An 18,256-nucleotide genomic window follows, 5' to 3' on the forward strand; every position below is an offset into this window, starting at 1 on the left:
CACACGTGGGTCGCTGGTGGAAAAAGTGAAAGGTACTCATTTTGTGAGTACAATACCATACCATTCCCCCATAAAAACAAAAAAAAGAACAACCCACATATATATATAGATATATATATGTTTAGATGGCCCCCTCTCTTCTTCTTTGTATTATTACCATTATTCTTCTTTCGCATGTCCTGCCGGTGTGTGGGGAGTTCATGGGCTGCGATTACGATCTCTTCTTCGACACCTCCGTGACGTCGCTGGCCCTGCGGCGCTTCTTCAACAACACCGGCGGGCGGCAGCGGTGGCCCTCGCAGTTCCGCCGCGGGTGGGAGGCGGAGGAGCCGTGCGCGTGGGACGGGAACGAGCGGGCCCACCCCCCGCCGGCCGGCGTCCGCTGCGTGACTGGCGGCTGGCACACACCCCCGCCCCGCGCCGACGGCGGGCTGCTCTCGATGGAGCACTACAGCGGGGAGGCGGAGGGGGAGATACCGCGGGAGTTCAAGGCGTTTCAAATGACCAGCAGCATCGGGCTCTCGTACAATAAGCTGAATGGGACCATGTGGGATACAAGCTACCACTGCTTTTTACAGCAGCTGGATGTCGCCCATAACCGTATCAGCGGGAAACTCCCAGATGACTTTATGATTCGCAATATACACGCAGAGATTATTAATATGGCTTTCAACAAACTTACAGGAACACTCCCACGCTCACTCCAACGACTCGAGAGTCTCGTCGTTCTACTACTAGACCATAACAGTTTCATTGGTAAAATACCCGATCTTAGTGAACTGCACAACCTCCACCATCTCTCACTTGGTTATAATAACCTTACTGGTCGTATCGGGACTTGGATGGGTAACATGAAGACCCTAGGTTGGCTTGAACTCGAAAATAATAAACTACAAGGACCGCTACCCCCACTTCCGCGCAGTATTACGCGTGTGAATTTTGCCGGAAACAATTTTACAGGATCGGTGCCAGAGAGTTATGGTAAACTTGGGTATCTTCGCTACTTTAATTGTACAGGATGCACGTTAACTTGCCCTAAGAGTGATATGCTTGCCCATCTTCGGTACTCCTCCCACTGTACAGGTCTTGAAAAGGTACGAATAGAAGACAAAACCAGTTGATTTGTTGTTATTTTTTTCCCCTATGCTCTTTGTTTCGTACATTGTGAATATATATATATATATATATATATATATATATGGGGAATGAGAAGGGATCATATGCGTGGGATTCTGAATGACAGGTGTCATTTAACGACTCTGATACTTTTTTTTGTTTTTGCTGTGGTGTGCTATTTTGTGAGAGATATTTTTGCTTTTTCACTCTATATATATATATATATATATATATATATATATATGCGTTTCCCTTGGAAAAGGAGAGAGTAAAAAAAAAAAAAAATGGACTGTACGAGTGTAGTGGGGGAAAAAAAGAATTGAATTAAAATGGTGCTGCAATTGTAGATATCTTTGCACTGATGTTGGGTGTACTTTCTCTTTCTATTGAATTTTATTTCTTTTTTACCCTTTACGTTTATTATATTTTCTGGGTTTATTTGTGTCACCTTTTTGTTTCCTTTCTTTTTCTTTGTTTTTCCTATTTATTCTTTTCCTTCCTTTTAGAGGTGTTATTAGTGTTATCTCTATAGTAAACAATGGACGCAAACGTGCCGGCTGCATTTCTGGCGAGTCTCGTCGGCAGAAAAGTGCATGTCAAGAGCAAGTGGGGTCCTGTTTACGTTGGTACATTGGTCAGCTGTGACCCTTACATGAATCTTCAATTGCGGGATACAGTGGAAAAGGCGAAGCAAGAAACAGAACTTGGGGAAATGCTTCTGCGCTGTAATAACGTACTTTACATCCGTGAGGCTCCACAAGAATAGGTGGACGCAACCATATAAATTTATCAAGGCCAATCCGCCCCCTCACACATGTCACACTGTCTCTCTTACCTACAAAGCACAAATGAAAAGTAGTAATGATGAAGATATGATGATGACAATGGTGGTGGTGGTGATATTGGCACAAATTAAAAAGAAAAGAAAGAGCAACGAGTCACGTAGAAGAACATTATCTCCGGTGATTATTTAAAAAAACTGAACGGAATATATATATATATATATATATATATATTTCCGTTGATTCTTTTTTCTCTTTGTTTGTTTGTTTTTTTCCTTTGGATTTTGAAAAGTGAGGGAAAGGACCTTATTTCACATGTTTTGCCCTTTTTTCTCTTCTTTTTTTGTTTTTTTGTTCCTTATGGATGTGTATCTATTTTGTTGTTTTTATCTATTTATTTTAAGGAATATTAACCGACACTTGTTTTTATCTAATATATAAAATGACGCACCTTCCTACCAAGTGGGCTGAGCGTAAAGACAAACTGTACATCACTCTTCAAGTGAGTGGTGCCACAGATGTTAATATTAATTTCACAGAAAAGACCATCGGCATCACTGGAAAGGGCATTACCCCTAAATCCTCTGAACCGCATGATCTAAAGGACGAGATCACACTGCTCAAGGAGATTGTCCCCGAGAAATCTACCTTCAAGGTGTTAGGTGTTGCCATCCAGGTGTGCGCTGTGAAGAAGGAGGAGGGGTACTGGAACAAGCTTGTGGACCAGCCGACCAGCCGCACGGCAAACTGGCTCTCCGTTGACTGGAACCTCTGGAAGGACGAGGACGAGGAGGATGAGGTCCCCGCCGGCTTCGGCGACTACGGCGATCTCTCCAACATGCTGAACATGGGCGGTATGGGCGGAATGGGAGACATGGAGGGCATGGAGGACTCCGATGACGAGGAGGACGATGGCACAGCCGAGGCCCCAGCAGCGGACCTCAAGGATCTCGACAAGTGAAGAGAGGAGGGAAAATATATACAACCGAAAGGGGGATTTGGTGTAAAGAAATGGAAAAAAGAAAAGAAAGAAAAGAAAAAAAGGCAGAGGACAAGGAACGGAATGAAAAAAAAAGGAAAGAAAAAGTAAAAAAATAAGGTATCTATTGTCTTGGAGATAGGGATGGGTAGGTGAAAGGAAGGGTCAGGGTGACAGTTCTTTGGTGTGTATGCTATGTGAACTTCATGATGGTAGAAGAGAGAGAGGGAGAGAATAAATAACTAAACGGAAACTAAAGCAGAATAGGAAAAAAAGGAAAATGTACCCTTCTTATCCCAAAAACCCTTCTAAAGTCTATACCCTCACTCGCGATGTTATTAACACTTTATTTATTCTTCTTTCTGTGGGTAAAAATGCTTAAAATATTATATATTTTAGACTGTTCGGATATAGGACCACACTGACCCCATTCCCCTATGATAAACGATGAGTGCTTTAGTAAAGGCAAAAAAAAAAAAAAACGAAGAAAGAGATATATACACATTCTCTTTCTTTAACTCTGTTCTTTTCTTTTTTCGTTGTTGCTGTTGTTAACTAAATTTTTTTTTCTATCTCTCTGTTTGTGGGTGTATTGTTTTCTTTTTTTCTCTCTTACGAATAAAATAATAAGGAAGGTGTTTTACGAATCAAAAGCAAAGTAGAAATCTGGTATTAACAGCTAAGAAAGAACGTGCGAAGAGGGAGGAAAATAATAAAAAAATGGAGCAGGTTGCTCTTTTGGAGTGTTTAGACACTTTTTTTGGTGAGGGGGCAAACACCGATGCGATTGGAAACTTTCTTTCAGAGGAACAAAGTGTTATGCAATTACTTGATCAGCCGCATGACTCTAGTGAAGCGTTAGAGTTATACTCATTATTTAAGCGATATTCCACACTTGTGGATTCAATTCTTCATGCTTTTACTGAACGAGAGGCGGCAAATGGCACCTCTGTAAGTTTAGAAGAACTTGCTGATGCAGTAATGCAAGAGTGGAATCAAGATCAAGACTATGCGAGATATTTATGTACAGCTTATGTTGCAGGGGCTCTGGATTTTGAATCCTTTAAACAACTTGTAAGAGATGTAAACGAAATAACAACTTACCCAGTTGGGGATGAACTTTCCAATGATGATGATGATGATGATCATCGTGAAGATGCTTAAATTGACTTTTATTTATTTTTATTTTTCTACTTTTATTATCCTTTTTGAGACGGTTACTGAGTTTAATCCAAATTTCCCTTGGGTAATGTATGACTAAAAAAAGAAATAAATACTTGTTTTTTTTTTGTAGAATATGTTTCTGATAATAATGCTTTCTTATTGTTTTTATTCCTCTTTTTGTTGTTGTTTTTATTTTTTTTTCTCTTTTTACTTGAAGAATGTGTACGAATGGAAAACTCGCATGATTTTGCCCTTTCTCCTCAAGTAAAAGGCACTCTTGCTTTGAGTTTTGATCCTATTATTCAGCAACACACATACAATAGCCAAGATGTTACCGGTCTTTTAAGAGATACAGCATTATTAGATCTTAGTTCTAATGTTGTGATACTGAAGCCTCTTCCAAATACATACTTGGAGGAGATGGAGACATCAGCTGCGTTTAAATTATGTCTAAAGGAGTGTGAATCCCGACAAGCAGTGGGATCAATAAAACGAAATGATTTCTTTTCTTTGCCACTTCGTGTGGAAAATGTTATTGTTGCCATCTCTGTTAGTTTATGGCGTACAACATTGCGTAGTAATGACCTCATTAAAGCTTCAAGAGATCGTTTCTTATCTGGTTTAGATGAGAAACGTCGTTCTAAAAAGAATAAATTACCTATTCGATTGTTGTTTAAATTTCTTAATGAAATGGGTGTTGATGTAGTTGTAATGTCTAGCGAGAAGGAAAGCGTAGCAGTGTTTCGCGCCAGATCTTTACAACGCAAACGAGTTTCTGATTTAAATAATACAAAATCTAGTATATCTCTAGTAAAGAAACGTACGCTTCTTGCATTAGAATTTGATGAGGTATGTGGTATGTGGTCTCCATTGCAATTACCACCTCTAGTATCACTGCCGTTAATGTTATCACCAGCTAAACGAAAGCAAAGGAGTGAACATGAAACTCTTGATGAAACACGATCACAATCGCAATCACTTGGTATTATACATATGGGAAAAATAAATGCTACTCCATCAAGTCTTTTTGAACTTGGACAAACTGGTAATATGGATACTATGGTGTTTGATCGTACAGTTTATAATCCACAAATGGTACCTGTTAAAGTAAATGGAGATGAAACTACAATTAAAAGTAAAGGAGATGAAAAGGCAACTGCACAACATTCACCTTTTGCAGGTATGAAGTACCCAAATGTAAATCAATTAGACCTTCAATTATGGGAAGTTTTACGACGTGGATTACATCCAGTGTTGCGACGAAATCGTATTCGTTGTATGGTTACCTTTCCTCTTGCATTAATAGCTTTTTCTTTGGGATTGGCGCTTATTATTTATTTAAGAGTCTCTTTAGAATCATGCTTTTATTACACTTCAAGAGATGTATGTGTATATGCAAATGAAGAGACATCTATAGAAAATTGTACAAGTCCATTTTTTAATAATACAAATGGTGATGTACTTGGTAAATCTGTTAATGCTTTTTTGTTTGGTTATGCGGCAAGTCCTGGTACTTTTATTGTAACCGTTACATGTTGTATGTTTGTAGCGGCTATTATGGGAATTGCAGTAAATTATTTTACAACTCGTGCAATAGCTACAAAAAGTTCAGTTCCTCTCTTTTATATTGTCATAATGACTGCTCATATAATTCTTGGAGCTGTTGGGTGTGGATTTTCAGCGTATGCGCTTTATGTTTTTTCGTATGAATCACATAAAGTTTCTTGTTCCTGGTTTGATACCGATACAAATATTCTTTGTACGGCGGCAATAAATCTCTGTTCAGATATTACGATTGAAGTTCATTTGCATAATAGAGTCCGTGTTGTTCTCACCTTATCTATTCTGTTATTATTTTTCTCTACGGTGCAGTTTCTCGCCTCTCTTATTCCACCAATGCCAGACCGTAAAACTATAGAGGCCCTTGCAAAGGCAGATCCAGAGACGTATGTGTTTTACCCGAGTGTATATGCACCAGATGGTATTTCAGAGGCGGATAAAAAGTGGTTGCGTACTTGTATTGCACGACGTCTCCGCTTGCAACTCCGTGAAGAAGTGAAATTACATAATTTTCTCCTCACACGTAATGCGACAATAGGAGAAATGATGCAGGCTAATATTGCACAAAGTCTCAAAGGAGGTGGGGAACTTCGAGAAACAAATGCGCATGACAAGCAGTGGAAGGGGTTTAGTGAAAACCATCAAAGTCCATTACATTATATGTCAACCTTAGATGACTCGACTAATTTGAGTGTTGGTGTTGGTGGTAAACAACAACAGAAGAGAAATAACGAAGAGAGAGAGGTGAGGGAGAGTAAAAGGAGACGGCGAGAAATACCATCAAGAATTCTTGCAGAAGTGGAAGAGATTAGTCAGCGAGTTAAAGCTTCAAAGGAATATATGAATACCTTTTCTTGATGAATAAGAATATAATAAGAGGATCAGCTGCTTTAATTTATTTCTACTGCTGTTGGTGCTGCTCTTACTCTAGGTTTGGCTGCTGTCTCTTGAGGAGGGTGAAGGATAAATAATAGAAAAAATTGTATAATTAAACAAATAAGAAAAGGATGCACATCACCTTTAGAAACAAGGTGGGATATTAAATTATTACCAAGTAGATATCTGTTATCACGTTCTTCTTATTTATTGATTGATTGATTTATTTATTTGTTTTTTGTTTTGTTTTGTGACTCTTTTGCCGTACTGAGTCAAAAAAAAAAAAAAAACAAATAAAAACGGATAAAGAAACATACTTTCACATGTTGCTGTATATATACCTATCAAAATTTATTTATATATTTACATCAGTTTCCCTCTCTCTTTATATATCTATCTCCATTTCTATATCTCTGTAACTATGTATATATATATATAGTTCCTGAACTTTCTAATGGAAGTCAATATAAAAGGAGCTCACCTCGTTGCCCGATGGTTGTGGGACTGCCGTGAAGACACATGCGGGATCTGTCGACAGCCATTTGAGGCGTGTTGCCCGCAGTGCCGTGTGCCCGGCGATGAGTGTCCAATCCTCACAGGCCGCTGCACACACACATTTCACATTCACTGCATTGAACGCTGGGCAGAGCGGGAACAGGGAAATGCGGCGTGTCCCATGTGCCGACGACCGTGGGAGTTCTGATCGCTAAGTGACAAGTATATATATATATATATATATATATCTGTGTTTTGTGTGAATTAGAGTGAAAATGAGAAGAAAAGAGGAAGGGGGAGGGGTGTCTGCCTCTTTTTTTTCTTTGGTGTGTGTGTGTATGTATGTATATGTGTGTTCTTGTTCTATTTCTTTGCGTGACAAGATAAGAAAAAGAGTGTAAATTATTTTCTTTCGTCTCTGTGAGTGTGTAAAGGAGAGAAAAGAAGAAATGAGATGTTATGGCAATTAGCACATCCTCTGTGTCGTTCTTTTTTTATTTTTCATTTTATTTCGTTTTTTTTTTTTTACTGTATTATTATGATTACTCTTTCTTTCTCTCTCTTTGCTCCTCAGGTACATCTATTAGGTAGGGGGTGTTAAGGCGAAATGCGGCGCTCTCGTTTTGCCCTTCTCGCACAGGCGGCCAAGTCCAAAACATCGTTAACGACATCATTCTCATCATCCACAACAAGAAGAAGAAATGATAATGAGAATGATGATAATAATACCCGAACAGAGAAAGGCAACACAGAGCAGTTGTCAGCGTATACACCCACAGCCTCAGAGGCACCGGAGTTGCTGCAGCCGTATGTGGAGCCAACACCATTCGTGAGTGCCAAACGTCTTCAAGTCTTCTTAGCATCACTTGGTGTTGGTGTGGCCACCATCTGCAGTGCGTATTATCTCGTGAGTAAATCGATGAGCAAAAACCAGGAAAAGGAACACTTTCAGGTGCAGTCCATAGTGGAATCCAATCGGTTGGCAATGATGGATCCAAAGAGTCTCATCCCTGACTTCACCGCCCCTAGTTCCTTTAATGAGCTGAAGGAAAAGATGCGGCAGCACGAGCGAGAACTTGAGCGGCAGCAGGCGGAAATTAATCGTAATACGATAATGCTTCACGCAGAGGCGGTGTTTCGTATGAAGGTGTGGTGGAATAAATGTCTTACACATTTGCAGGAGGCATTTGATGAATTTGGTGTAGCTATGCAGAAGCGGAAGGAACGGGCATCTGTAGCATATATTAAAGAAATTATTGATGCGGAGGGATACGAATTAGTAAATTTACGTAATGGCAAGACTCACATTTGGTGAGGTTCGAATCAAATGACGTGAAGTCTCTGAGGCGTGCGTTCTTGAAAAGGTTTAGAGAAAAAAAGAGAACGAAAAAAAAGTTTAGAAGGGATAAAAAGAGAAGGAGGGAGTGAAAAAAAAAAGAAAAAAAAAGGATTTGAAAAATATGGGGTGTATGAATTCCCTTTTCTGTTTATTTAGAGACAGGAAAGTTTGTAGCTTGATGAAAAAGACATATCCCTTGTATTTTTATTTGCTTTTTTTTTATATTATTCGCTCTTTTTTTGGGTTTGTTTTTCTTCTAGTAGGAGAAAGAAGAAAAATGAGAATGTCATTTGTTGGGAGACCATGGACTACAAATTATATATTTTGTTATTATTATTATTATTCCTTCTTGTTATTTTTCAACTCTCTTTTACTCTCTTGCCCCTCAGTCGTTTGATTGCACCCCTCAGTACATGTAGGAGACGGTGAATAGACTGCATGCTCTTCACATCGAAAAAAAAAAAAACGAAAAGAAAAAACGACTCTTTTTTTTTTTTTGCAAACTGTTGTTATTGTTTTTTTTTTCTTTTGATTGATGCTTCTGCGCTTTCCCTCTTCTTTTGATATCTTAGAATTTGGAAAAAAAATGAAGGAGGAAAAAAAAGGAAAAAAGATATGGGCTATTGTAGAGAATGGTTGTACACTACTAAAGGGTTTTGTGTTTTACGGCGCATACCATAGTGATTGGCGAAACCAACTTGTACACATATTCTTTGTACCGGCTATTTTCACATCAATCTTGGCATTCTTGTCTCGTGTGAAAATAAATTCATCCCTTGATTTATCACAAATCGCAGCTGGAGTGTATGCTATCACGTTTATTAAAATGGAGCCTGGTGCAGGAATTCCATATGCTGCAGTGATTGCCCTAATGCAGTATATTGCCACACACTATTTAAAACAGAGACCCAAACTATCATTGGCTATGAACATCACTGGATGGATAGCACAGTTCTTTTCACACGCCTTTTTTGAGAGACGTGCACCGGCGTTATTGGATGACCCATTCCAGGCGCTTCACTCAAGTGTCTTCTTTGTGTGGTTAGAAGTGCTCTTCTTCTTTGGTTACAAACCGGAACTAAAGAAGGAGCTTGATGTCTTGATAAGTAAGAAAAAGGCAGAACTGGATGAAAGGAAGGGAGAAGCTCCAGGGAAGAAGGACTCTCCTTTATTCCATAAAAATACTGATGACTAAATATTTTTGTTATATATATATATATATATATATATATATATATATATATATATATATATATAGGGATAATGGGGGGATCGTTTCTATTTTTATTTGGATGAATCAAAAATGAGAACGAATGCATAGTTTTATTCTTCATAGCGCATTTATGAATATGGGTTGGGTACAAAAGTGTTTCTTTTTTTTGGTACGTAATTGTATTTATGTAGGGAACCCTACCATGAAGAAAAAAAGAAAACCAACGAAAATCTCTTCTATCACTTCTTCATTTTTTTTCTCTTCTTCGCTTAACACTATTAAAGATAGTGTAGGAGTTGCAGAGGACTCATACTTCTCTATAGTAATGAGTGCAACATCGCTGCCGCCGACCTGCGGCGAGGTGATTAATGTGCCAGGCATTCCATCTGTCGGTTGTGTAGCGGTAATACAGTACAATACACACACTGTTGCTGGTTTTTCCTGTTGTGTCATTGGATCATTGAAGGAAGTGTATGTGTTGGGGCCAGATCTGCGGAAAGGTGGCAGTTCATTAACGTCTGTGCGTCTATGGTGTATAAACTCGCATAGAAAAAAAGCACGTATTACATCACTTGTGGCATTTCAACTAACTCCATCCACTTCATCATCATTATTATCATCAACATTACGGTCTTCAGAAGAAATGGGAGAAGAATCGGCAACAATAGATGAAGTATGTGCTGTTGTTTCATGGGAGGAAGAGAAGGAAGAAGAAGAAGAAGAGGGCGAACAAAAGTATCACATCACGGCATTGTTCTTTCCATTGGTTCGTACACTGTCATCAACGGAGGATGTACCAGTTGTAGTGAGGGAGTCATCGTTTCTTCAAGAGAGGGGTCCGCAACGCGTATTTCGACTGTTTTATCACCCACAATTTTCCATTAACTTCAGTAATGGTATTCACATTGTACTATGTAGTTGCTATAACGAAGTGGCGGAGAAGGATAATCTTCTCTCGCACAGTGAAGAGCGTAATCGGCATGTTCTAACACCAGGGGACTCGCGTGGTGTCTTTTCAGGTGCATTCTCCTTTCTTGTCTGCAGCCCAAATCCCAGCGGGGACGGCAGTTGGGAGGCGGTGTGGTATCACACAGCACCTGTGGGCGTTGCTTCATGGATTGCGCGTTCCCCGTGTAATGGGGTGGTGTGTTCTGTGGCGATACAAAAACAAGAAGAAAAGGAAGAAGAACAAAGTCAAAAACAAGAAGAACAAGAACGAGAACGAGAAGAAACATCTCGTGTAGTGTGTGCATTGGGAACAACGAACGGTCGTGTGATGCTTATTCGCGCGGATGGTAGTAGTTTGACACACCGCTATGGTGGACCCATTGTGGATCTTGCCTTTGTTCATACAGAATGTATGCACGCGGATGAACGGTATCGAAATCGTGTGGTCACAGAACTATTAGAACAAAAACAACAATCATCGATGCAAAAAACAACAGTTGCCGTTTCTGCTTCTGCAATAAAGAATTCAGAGAATGAAAAAAAATTAGTGACTCTTGTTATTCTTGATGCTTTGGGTCGTGTTATTCTCATGAACTCTGTGACTGATAAAAAACCGAATGTACGGGTGGTTCCTGATGTTCAACAATTCATTACACTTCCTGAGAATGGTATATCGCTTGGAATCAACTCAATTGACAACCATGTCGCCAAGGCACCAGTAGTTAATGGTTCGATGGCTGTAAGTTCAAAGAGTTTTTTTGACATTTCCTCACTTCGCCTTTTCTTTCTTGGACGAAAAACAAAAGATATTCGGCCTGAGCTTCGAGAAAGAACTCTTAGTCATTTTTCTTTAGGTGATTCGGGTTCTGTTCAACAACGCCATGTACGTGAGAATGCATTCCTCGCAGGACATGTTCTTAGTCGAGGTCTTTTGTGCCTCGCTAAAACAGCAGGACCTTGGGGTGGAGTGGAGCTAATGGTTAGTACTATGGGTCAGTCAATAGCGTCTATTCCTTTTGACAAAAATGATGGAAGTTTTTCTATTGCGGGATTTGTTGTAACACCAGAACCAATGTTTTTTATTGGTCTTGTGGATTTTCACAACACTGGTGTGGAGGAACTTGTGATGGCAGGAAGGCAACATGTACTTGTTGCAAATCGATCACGTCAGCAACAGAAAGCCAAGGCAGCGTTGCTCCTTCGACTTCTTTCAAAGACAGAGCGAAAATGTGCCTTAATAGAAAAAGTGGCGGAAGCGCAATTGAGAGAATGATAAACATCACTTTTGTACAACTTGCTATTTTTTTTTTGTTTTTTTTTTGTGGTTTGAATTTCCGCGCCAATTATAAGTACGTGGAGATGCACTATGAAATGAGAAATTGCCTTGGATTTGAGTATTTTTTTTCTTCTTGGTTTTGCCTTTAATGGCTACTCTTTGCTAGAATAATAGAAAAGGTGCTTTTTTTGACGACAAAATTCAGTTGCTGTTTCAAACGTTTAAAGCAAGAATGGGATCCAATCCTCTGTACGAACATTTGGGTTTATATTGTTATTTTGGAACAGTTAAGACCGAGACGTTTTGTTGTTGTTGTTGTTGTTGTTGTTTTTTCTCTGAGAATAACGGTATTGTTTAACGAGAGGGTCTTTATGACCCCATCCCTTTCGCCAAGATTCGTAATTTAGGAGAATAATAATTATTGGATAAAATCTTATTTTTACTTCAATAACTTGGAATTCGATCCCCATCGTGCACGCACACACAAATTGCAGTAGATGCACTTAGGTTCCTCTGTATAAGAGAGAAATGTACCATTCTGTTTAAAATATTTCGCTAATTCGGTTGTTGACATCGATTCATATTTTTTTTTTAGAGAGCGAGATAGGGAGGTTTTGGCTATTTTGTTTTCTTTGTGTTTGATCGCTTCTCAGAAGGGCACCTGTAGTATACCATCTGGAGAGTTTCTCTGCCATTAACAGTGAACTGCGCCTCATTTTTCTCTTGCTTTTTCTTTTTGGGGAAGGGGGTTTTCTCTGTTCTCCTGATTCATTATTTCACCAGTAGACAGTGAATGATATGGATGTTTATTTACTTTTTAAAGAGGAAAACAGGGGAATCGTGATTCATTCTCTTATGTGGACTTCTACGATTAGCTGTGTGCATTGCGTGGGGTGTTTTGTGGCAACGTTTTGGCTTACAAACGATGCTTGGTCATGGAGATTATAGTAGCTGTTTTTTTTTTTTTACCATTAAAGTGAAATAAGGCTTTTGGGAATTAGGCATGGTGTGGTTGGGTAAGAGCTCTGTCGATAATCTCCAAATACAAAAGATGAGGGGTGCACACAAGTAAGGATTCTTCTTCAGCTTTTTTTTTTATAGCACTTCCCTCTACATATCATGGTTTACATTAATAATGCATTCTTTCATGGTGAAAAAGTGTATGGACTATTGTTTGGATTGGTTTGACATTAATATTTTCCTTTTTTGCATGGTGATAAGAAGACATAGTTTACGCAATAACCTGAAGAATGGAGATTTACCGCTTGATATATTTAATGCATCCCTTTGTTTGGCAGATGCATCCCTATAGTTTATTACCTTCTTACTTATGTTGAATAATAATCGGGTAGGTGGTACATAAAAGACTGACTTGAGTCCCTGAAATGCGTAACTCAAATGTAACAGTATGATAAAGGAAACTGTACAATAATAGAAGAACTGGTTTCATCTCTATTTCTTTTGATTTTGTCTTTTTCTTGTTTGCTTTATAGATTGTGTCACAATATCTAGAATCATACATGCAATTTATTGATATCTCAGTTAATTAGCCACTAAGGGGAAGCTGTTTGTGAAGTTCTTTCAAATTAACAAGGACGGTTAGGTGGGTGAAAAAGAAAAGAAGAAATGTCGTCTCGAGTCAGAGGTCATCGAAAGAAACCCCGAAAACTCACAAGTCTTTGGGTCCTTTTTCCTCTGATATTATTATTAATGTTTATTATCTTATCGCTGTTGATTCAAGGGGGTATGGTTTCACCAGAACCCAAGACCGCTGACGCTACCGCCCGAACTGGACGAGGACTGCCTCCGGAGTTGTTTCAGGCAAAGTGGGGGAGATCACCGGAGGTTGTGCAGGCACTCTCGATTGTAAAGGAACGCCTAGAGGCCTTCCCGAAACAGGTAGAGGCACGGTTAAAGATGGTGCCCGCCGTTGGGAATCTAAACCGATCGTGTCATTTTGTCTACCCTCTTAATCGAAAGATTAGAAGGTATGAGTATGCATCGGGGTTTTTTCGCAAGCATAGTATCGAAACACCAGAGTGGCTCCTGAATGTAGTTAAACAGCAATACAACGATGACGTATTTATTTTATCAGGTGCCTTACCTGTTATGATAAAGCAGAGCCCAGTGGTTCTTTCAAAATCATTTAATATAACCCAGCCTTTTGGTAAGTGGAAAGCTTTCTTTAGGGATTCCACATTTACCTACGTCACTCTTCCTGTGGACTCTGACAGTGTTTACTCTGATAAATTGGGCCATGGTGAGAGAATGCGTCTTGTAAGAAAGTTATACCCCGGCGCCCAGTACCAGCCCCCTCAACCTCCAATGTATGTGGTGGCATTCCCTAACGCCGTGGTATCTGTTGGTCATGTCATAACATGTGGTGGAAATGTGTACACGGCTGGAGGATGTCTAAGACATTGGTATCTTCCAGCCATTAATAAGAGTGAACAAATTGGCTGGCGTGATGTTGTAGTTCCCATATGTGATGAGTGGTGTAGAGGATATTTCCATTTTACCCATGATCACCTACTCCGTTTGGCGACTGTTTATAAAGTATTAATGGAGCGTGAGGATGCCGTGTTGGTGATTCAGAGCAGATTTAGGGGATTTCAGAAACAGTGGCTGACAGATGTCTTGGGCATACCTTCCTCGCGTATACTTTACAGCAAGCTCCCCGTACATGGACGTCTTGTTTTGTATCCAATACCTGAAACATGTGGAGGCTTATTTTCGCATCTCTTGTATGCGATGCGTGCTATCGTTTTTGAACGATTGCATTTGACACCACTTCTTCCTATAAATGAACGCAAACTTCACTTTTTTTTCGCTGAACGCAAAGGGCTATCACGAATGCCATCAAACTACTATGGTTTGAAGAAAGAAATAATGAGGGAGTATAAGGATATGTTTGTATTTGGTGACAATGCTGCTGGCGATATAAATGTATCAGAACAGGTTCGAGCCTTTCAACAAGCCGATATTGTCTTGGGACCCCATGGTGCAAACCTTGCGAATGTGATGTGGATGCGCAGTGGCACACACTTAATAGAGTTTATGGCGTATTCCTATGGAAACATGTGCTACTACAATACCGCAAGCAGAGTCAATGTGACGCATCACGCTATCCTTCATCGAGGTGGTAAGGATACCAAGTATACTCTTGATTATGCTTATCTGAAGCGTCACATTGATTTTGCCATCAATTCATTTAAAAAAAGTCAATGATCTTTTGTTTTTTAGTGTTGCATGCACACATCACTGATGCCAGGTATAGAAAAAATGCTTTTTTATGCTCCTTTGTGTGCTGGATACATAAAGAGAGAGAGAGAGAGAGAGAGAGAAACTACTATTTTTTTGTTTTGGAAAGCTTTTGAAAAAAATGATCGAGTCTTATGTTTATCAGATAGCAAAAATATTGAATGGTTTTATGGTTGATAATTTTGTTTCTTTTCGTCTTTGCAGACTCTCTGACCGTAAGTTTTCTGAAAAGCCCCCGACCCAACCCTCACACCGCCCGAGCGGGAGGCGGGCTAAAAGGGGTTCTCAGCAATTTCATTTCGTCAGTTCTGTTATTTATTAGTAAATAATCTACCCAGGAGAGTAAGGTAATGTATGATGCAAATCATCTGGAATGGATAGATCGATATGAAATAAATATTATTTTCTTTTTTTCTTTTTATGGAAAGTAAGGCATAGGTTATTCTTGTTGTTGTTGTTGTTGTTGTTGTTGTTGTTTTTGCGTTACTGAACTTCCTTCCTATTGAATAACTAATTAGAGTATTTTTTTTCCCCCTTTTTGTTTTAGTGCTGTTAGATGAAGAGGTTCAAAGGCTCTAAATCAAGGAAATTCTCTCTTGAAAATGCCGAATACCTCTGCCAAGAAGTTCAGCGAATGGAGGAGACACAAATGTTTTACCCGAGTGACTTTGTTGAAGCTCTCCGTGAGTTGGCAGAAGTTATTATTTGGAGCGACAAGAATGTGGAATCGGTGTTTGATAGTTTTCTAGAGCGCAATATGATGGCCACACTTGAGCGTATTGTAACAAATGCTGAATTTCCCTCCATGGTGAAGGGACAGGGTATTCAGTGTATTACTATGCTGCTACAGAACCTAACACGAAAGTCTTCTGTGTATTGTATCTGCAGTAACAATCATTTGAATAGGATTATCTCTATTACGATTGACGAGAGCGATGATGAATTATTATCTATCTATGTTTCATTCCTTAAAACATTAGCTCTTCGTCTCAATGAAGATACTGTACAATTTTTTTTTGAGAGTGAAACAGGTAACTTTCCTCTTTTTGATCGTGCATCTAAACTTCTTGATGCGTCTGATCGTATTGTACGGGCAGCGGCACGACAAATTGTTATTAGTGTCGCACAACTCAACGAACCTGCTATAACGGTATTTCTGGAGTCTGCGCTTAAGGAGGTTTTTCATCTTATAGCAGTTTTTCTGTGGTCACAAATAAAAAACCTTGGTGAATCAGCTATGGAATATGCGGTTATTCGTCCGGATAACGTACCTGCACCACCATTACTTAGTGTTGCTTCTCTTAGTGATCGACTAGAAGATGTTGTGGATGACTTATTTTACATAAATGATCTCTTCGCCGTACCACACAATTTTGCTCTGCCCATGTTGGAGCATGTCCTTGACGAAGTAGTCATTTCTCCCCTCGTGCTATCAATTACTGCGTCTTTCAAACCTTATCCCTCTAATTCTAATTCTTCATCATCATCATTTCTTGTTCCTGCACCCACCGCAATGTTTGTACTCACAAGATGGCTCTTGATTAATGAAATAGAACGGTTACGAGGACTTTTTCGCGAGCGGCTGTTAGGCAGTGACCCTGATGGTGGACCTGTGTATCGTGTTTTGAAAAGTGGATGCATGCAGAGTATTTCTGGAGGTATTCTACTTTTAGGCGCCATGGTTAACACTGGCTTCTTCGTAGATAAGAAGGGAACCGAAAATATTTCTACTACTACTACTACTAGCACCAATACTAATAATAGTACTAATTCAGCAGCGGCAAGAGTAAGAACCGATACCACTAGTGAAGAAGCTGGATCAGCCGCAAGAAAAGAATTAAGTCCTCTAGGGAAAGAAGAGCTCTTACTGATGGATGTTGTACTTGAGAAATGGAATATAAAAGGATGTGTCATGGATTCCTTTCCTCCACTACAGCCGTGGGAAACACCGTCATGTGAAACATTTGTAAATCACATGTGTCAAGACTTGAAAGACATAAAGCTAAGAAGGTGGGGTGAATGTCTTGTGATGGCTTTTTATCACCTTTTCACGCGTGGAATGTTCACTCGTCTCTCAGTTTTTGGTCTTGCATTGTGCCTTCTTATGGATTTTATTAAACATATAGAACGAAAGAACATTATTTTGGGTGGCTTGCTATTCCTCTCTCTCACCCTCATTCGTCGCCGCACCATAGCGTATGCTGATTACTTTGCACTACGAAAAGACGGCACAGATGGCAATGACCTCGCAGCAGCAGCCGCTTCTTCTTCCGCTTTGACGAGTCAAGAATATCTGCGGAGTGCGTACGCGACGCTCTTTCTGAAACTCGAGCATGTCTGCTGCGGGTATGATGGAGTAGGAGGAAGTGGAAGAAGTGGAGGAGGATTGGATTGGTCCGGGGAGTGTGATCTGGAGGTACTCAGCCGAGAGGCAAGTCTACTGCTGCCGCTACTGCCAGGGGAAGGAGCCCCTCACCCTAATACCAATTCCAAAGATAATATCAATTCTGATGATAGTATCACTTGCGAAGATAATACCTCCCGTTACGTTGACCGCCAGCAACGAGTTGCCGCAATTGTTCCAGCGGTCCACCGCGCTTCCCACAATCGCGCTGAGGCGGAGCGCAGTGAACTCCTCATGTGGATGGCACTTCGCCGCTGCATCTTTAGCGAGTTCAAGTTACCCGATGGACTCCTGTTGAGATTGAAGGACTACGGCGTACGCCACCGTCCGTCCACTGCGGTGCGGGTATCACTTACCGCACGTCTCTGCTTTCGCTGCGAACTCGTAAAGGAGCGATACATTTTACAAGGTTCACCCCCCACCGCCGCAGCAGGAACCCCTATGTATTTGGTGCTTTACGAAACTGAGGCGCTCTTTCTCGCCGCTGCAGATAGTGATAAGGCTTCCTCAATTGATCCAGCACCACCACTACGTGTGATGTTTGCATTTCAACTGATATATGTACGAGCTGTAGTGTCGCAGACGCCTTTTAGCGTTATTGTCACCCACGGTCATCCCTCTGTGCCGTTGCAGTTGCATCTGGTGTTTCGCAGTCGCTGGGTCGCCCAATCTGCAGTGGAAGCTGTGATGGACCTCGTCAAAGCATGTCGGGCTAGAGGTGCAACGGTTGCTTATCGCGCCCTCAATCCAAAGAGTTGTAAAAAATTGAATGCGGAAGGAAATTCTGTAGTGGAAACGAAACCCTCGAGTGATGTGTGAATCTGTTTTTTTTTTTTGTTAACG

At 40.2% G+C, this 18,256-nt stretch overlaps 11 protein-coding genes across 11 annotated transcripts; all 11 read left to right on the forward strand.

Moving 5' to 3' along the window:
* Window positions 1-200: 200 nt before the first annotated feature.
* Window positions 201-1,121, forward strand: LSM04_006805 (uncharacterized protein; the record flags this gene model as incomplete). The annotated part of the gene is made up of 1 exon (XM_067335533.1): window positions 201-1,121. One exon carries the CDS (start codon window positions 201-203, stop codon window positions 1,119-1,121), a length of 921 nt encoding a protein of 306 aa, XP_067195313.1.
* Window positions 1,122-1,654: 533 nt separating this feature from the next.
* Window positions 1,655-1,882, forward strand: LSM04_006384 (LSM domain; the record flags this gene model as incomplete). The annotated part of the gene is made up of 1 exon (XM_067335534.1): window positions 1,655-1,882. The coding sequence occupies one exon, from the start codon at window positions 1,655-1,657 to the stop codon at window positions 1,880-1,882; it is 228 nt and encodes a 75-aa protein (XP_067195290.1).
* Window positions 1,883-2,340: 458 nt separating this feature from the next.
* Window positions 2,341-2,859, forward strand: LSM04_003774 (CS domain; the record flags this gene model as incomplete). The annotated part of the gene is made up of 1 exon (XM_067335535.1): window positions 2,341-2,859. One exon carries the CDS (start codon window positions 2,341-2,343, stop codon window positions 2,857-2,859), a length of 519 nt encoding a protein of 172 aa, XP_067195134.1.
* A 738-nt stretch (window positions 2,860-3,597) lies between these two features.
* On the forward strand, window positions 3,598-4,041 carry LSM04_005226 (BART domain; the record flags this gene model as incomplete). The annotated part of the gene is made up of 1 exon (XM_067335536.1): window positions 3,598-4,041. One exon carries the CDS (start codon window positions 3,598-3,600, stop codon window positions 4,039-4,041), a length of 444 nt encoding a protein of 147 aa, XP_067195208.1.
* A 228-nt stretch (window positions 4,042-4,269) lies between these two features.
* Window positions 4,270-6,459, forward strand: LSM04_006612 (uncharacterized protein; the record flags this gene model as incomplete). Its single annotated transcript, XM_067335537.1, has 1 exon — window positions 4,270-6,459. The coding sequence occupies one exon, from the start codon at window positions 4,270-4,272 to the stop codon at window positions 6,457-6,459; it is 2,190 nt and encodes a 729-aa protein (XP_067195301.1).
* Window positions 6,460-6,931: 472 nt separating this feature from the next.
* LSM04_008193 (Anaphase-promoting complex subunit 11) lies at window positions 6,932-7,180 on the forward strand (the record flags this gene model as incomplete). The annotated part of the gene is made up of 1 exon (XM_067335538.1): window positions 6,932-7,180. The coding sequence occupies one exon, from the start codon at window positions 6,932-6,934 to the stop codon at window positions 7,178-7,180; it is 249 nt and encodes an 82-aa protein (XP_067195396.1).
* Window positions 7,181-7,579: 399 nt separating this feature from the next.
* Window positions 7,580-8,287, forward strand: LSM04_003411 (uncharacterized protein; the record flags this gene model as incomplete). The annotated part of the gene is made up of 1 exon (XM_067335540.1): window positions 7,580-8,287. One exon carries the CDS (start codon window positions 7,580-7,582, stop codon window positions 8,285-8,287), a length of 708 nt encoding a protein of 235 aa, XP_067195110.1.
* Window positions 8,288-8,897: 610 nt separating this feature from the next.
* LSM04_000637 (Protein of unknown function DUF962) lies at window positions 8,898-9,506 on the forward strand (the record flags this gene model as incomplete). Its single annotated transcript, XM_067335541.1, has 1 exon — window positions 8,898-9,506. The coding sequence occupies one exon, from the start codon at window positions 8,898-8,900 to the stop codon at window positions 9,504-9,506; it is 609 nt and encodes a 202-aa protein (XP_067194947.1).
* Window positions 9,507-9,849: 343 nt separating this feature from the next.
* LSM04_000598 (uncharacterized protein) lies at window positions 9,850-11,745 on the forward strand (the record flags this gene model as incomplete). The annotated part of the gene is made up of 1 exon (XM_067335542.1): window positions 9,850-11,745. One exon carries the CDS (start codon window positions 9,850-9,852, stop codon window positions 11,743-11,745), a length of 1,896 nt encoding a protein of 631 aa, XP_067194945.1.
* A 1,629-nt stretch (window positions 11,746-13,374) lies between these two features.
* LSM04_003452 (Glycosyltransferase 61) lies at window positions 13,375-14,976 on the forward strand (the record flags this gene model as incomplete). Its single annotated transcript, XM_067335543.1, has 1 exon — window positions 13,375-14,976. One exon carries the CDS (start codon window positions 13,375-13,377, stop codon window positions 14,974-14,976), a length of 1,602 nt encoding a protein of 533 aa, XP_067195112.1.
* Window positions 14,977-15,565: 589 nt separating this feature from the next.
* LSM04_001108 (CLEC16A/TT9) lies at window positions 15,566-18,232 on the forward strand (the record flags this gene model as incomplete). Its single annotated transcript, XM_067335544.1, has 1 exon — window positions 15,566-18,232. The coding sequence occupies one exon, from the start codon at window positions 15,566-15,568 to the stop codon at window positions 18,230-18,232; it is 2,667 nt and encodes an 888-aa protein (XP_067194971.1).
* Window positions 18,233-18,256: the final 24 nt, after the last annotated feature.

Source organism: Trypanosoma melophagium (genome assembly GCF_022059095.1).
Source record: "Trypanosoma melophagium isolate St. Kilda chromosome Unknown ctg1segment0, whole genome shotgun sequence".
Lineage (NCBI taxonomy): Eukaryota > Euglenozoa > Kinetoplastea > Trypanosomatida > Trypanosomatidae > Trypanosoma > Trypanosoma melophagium.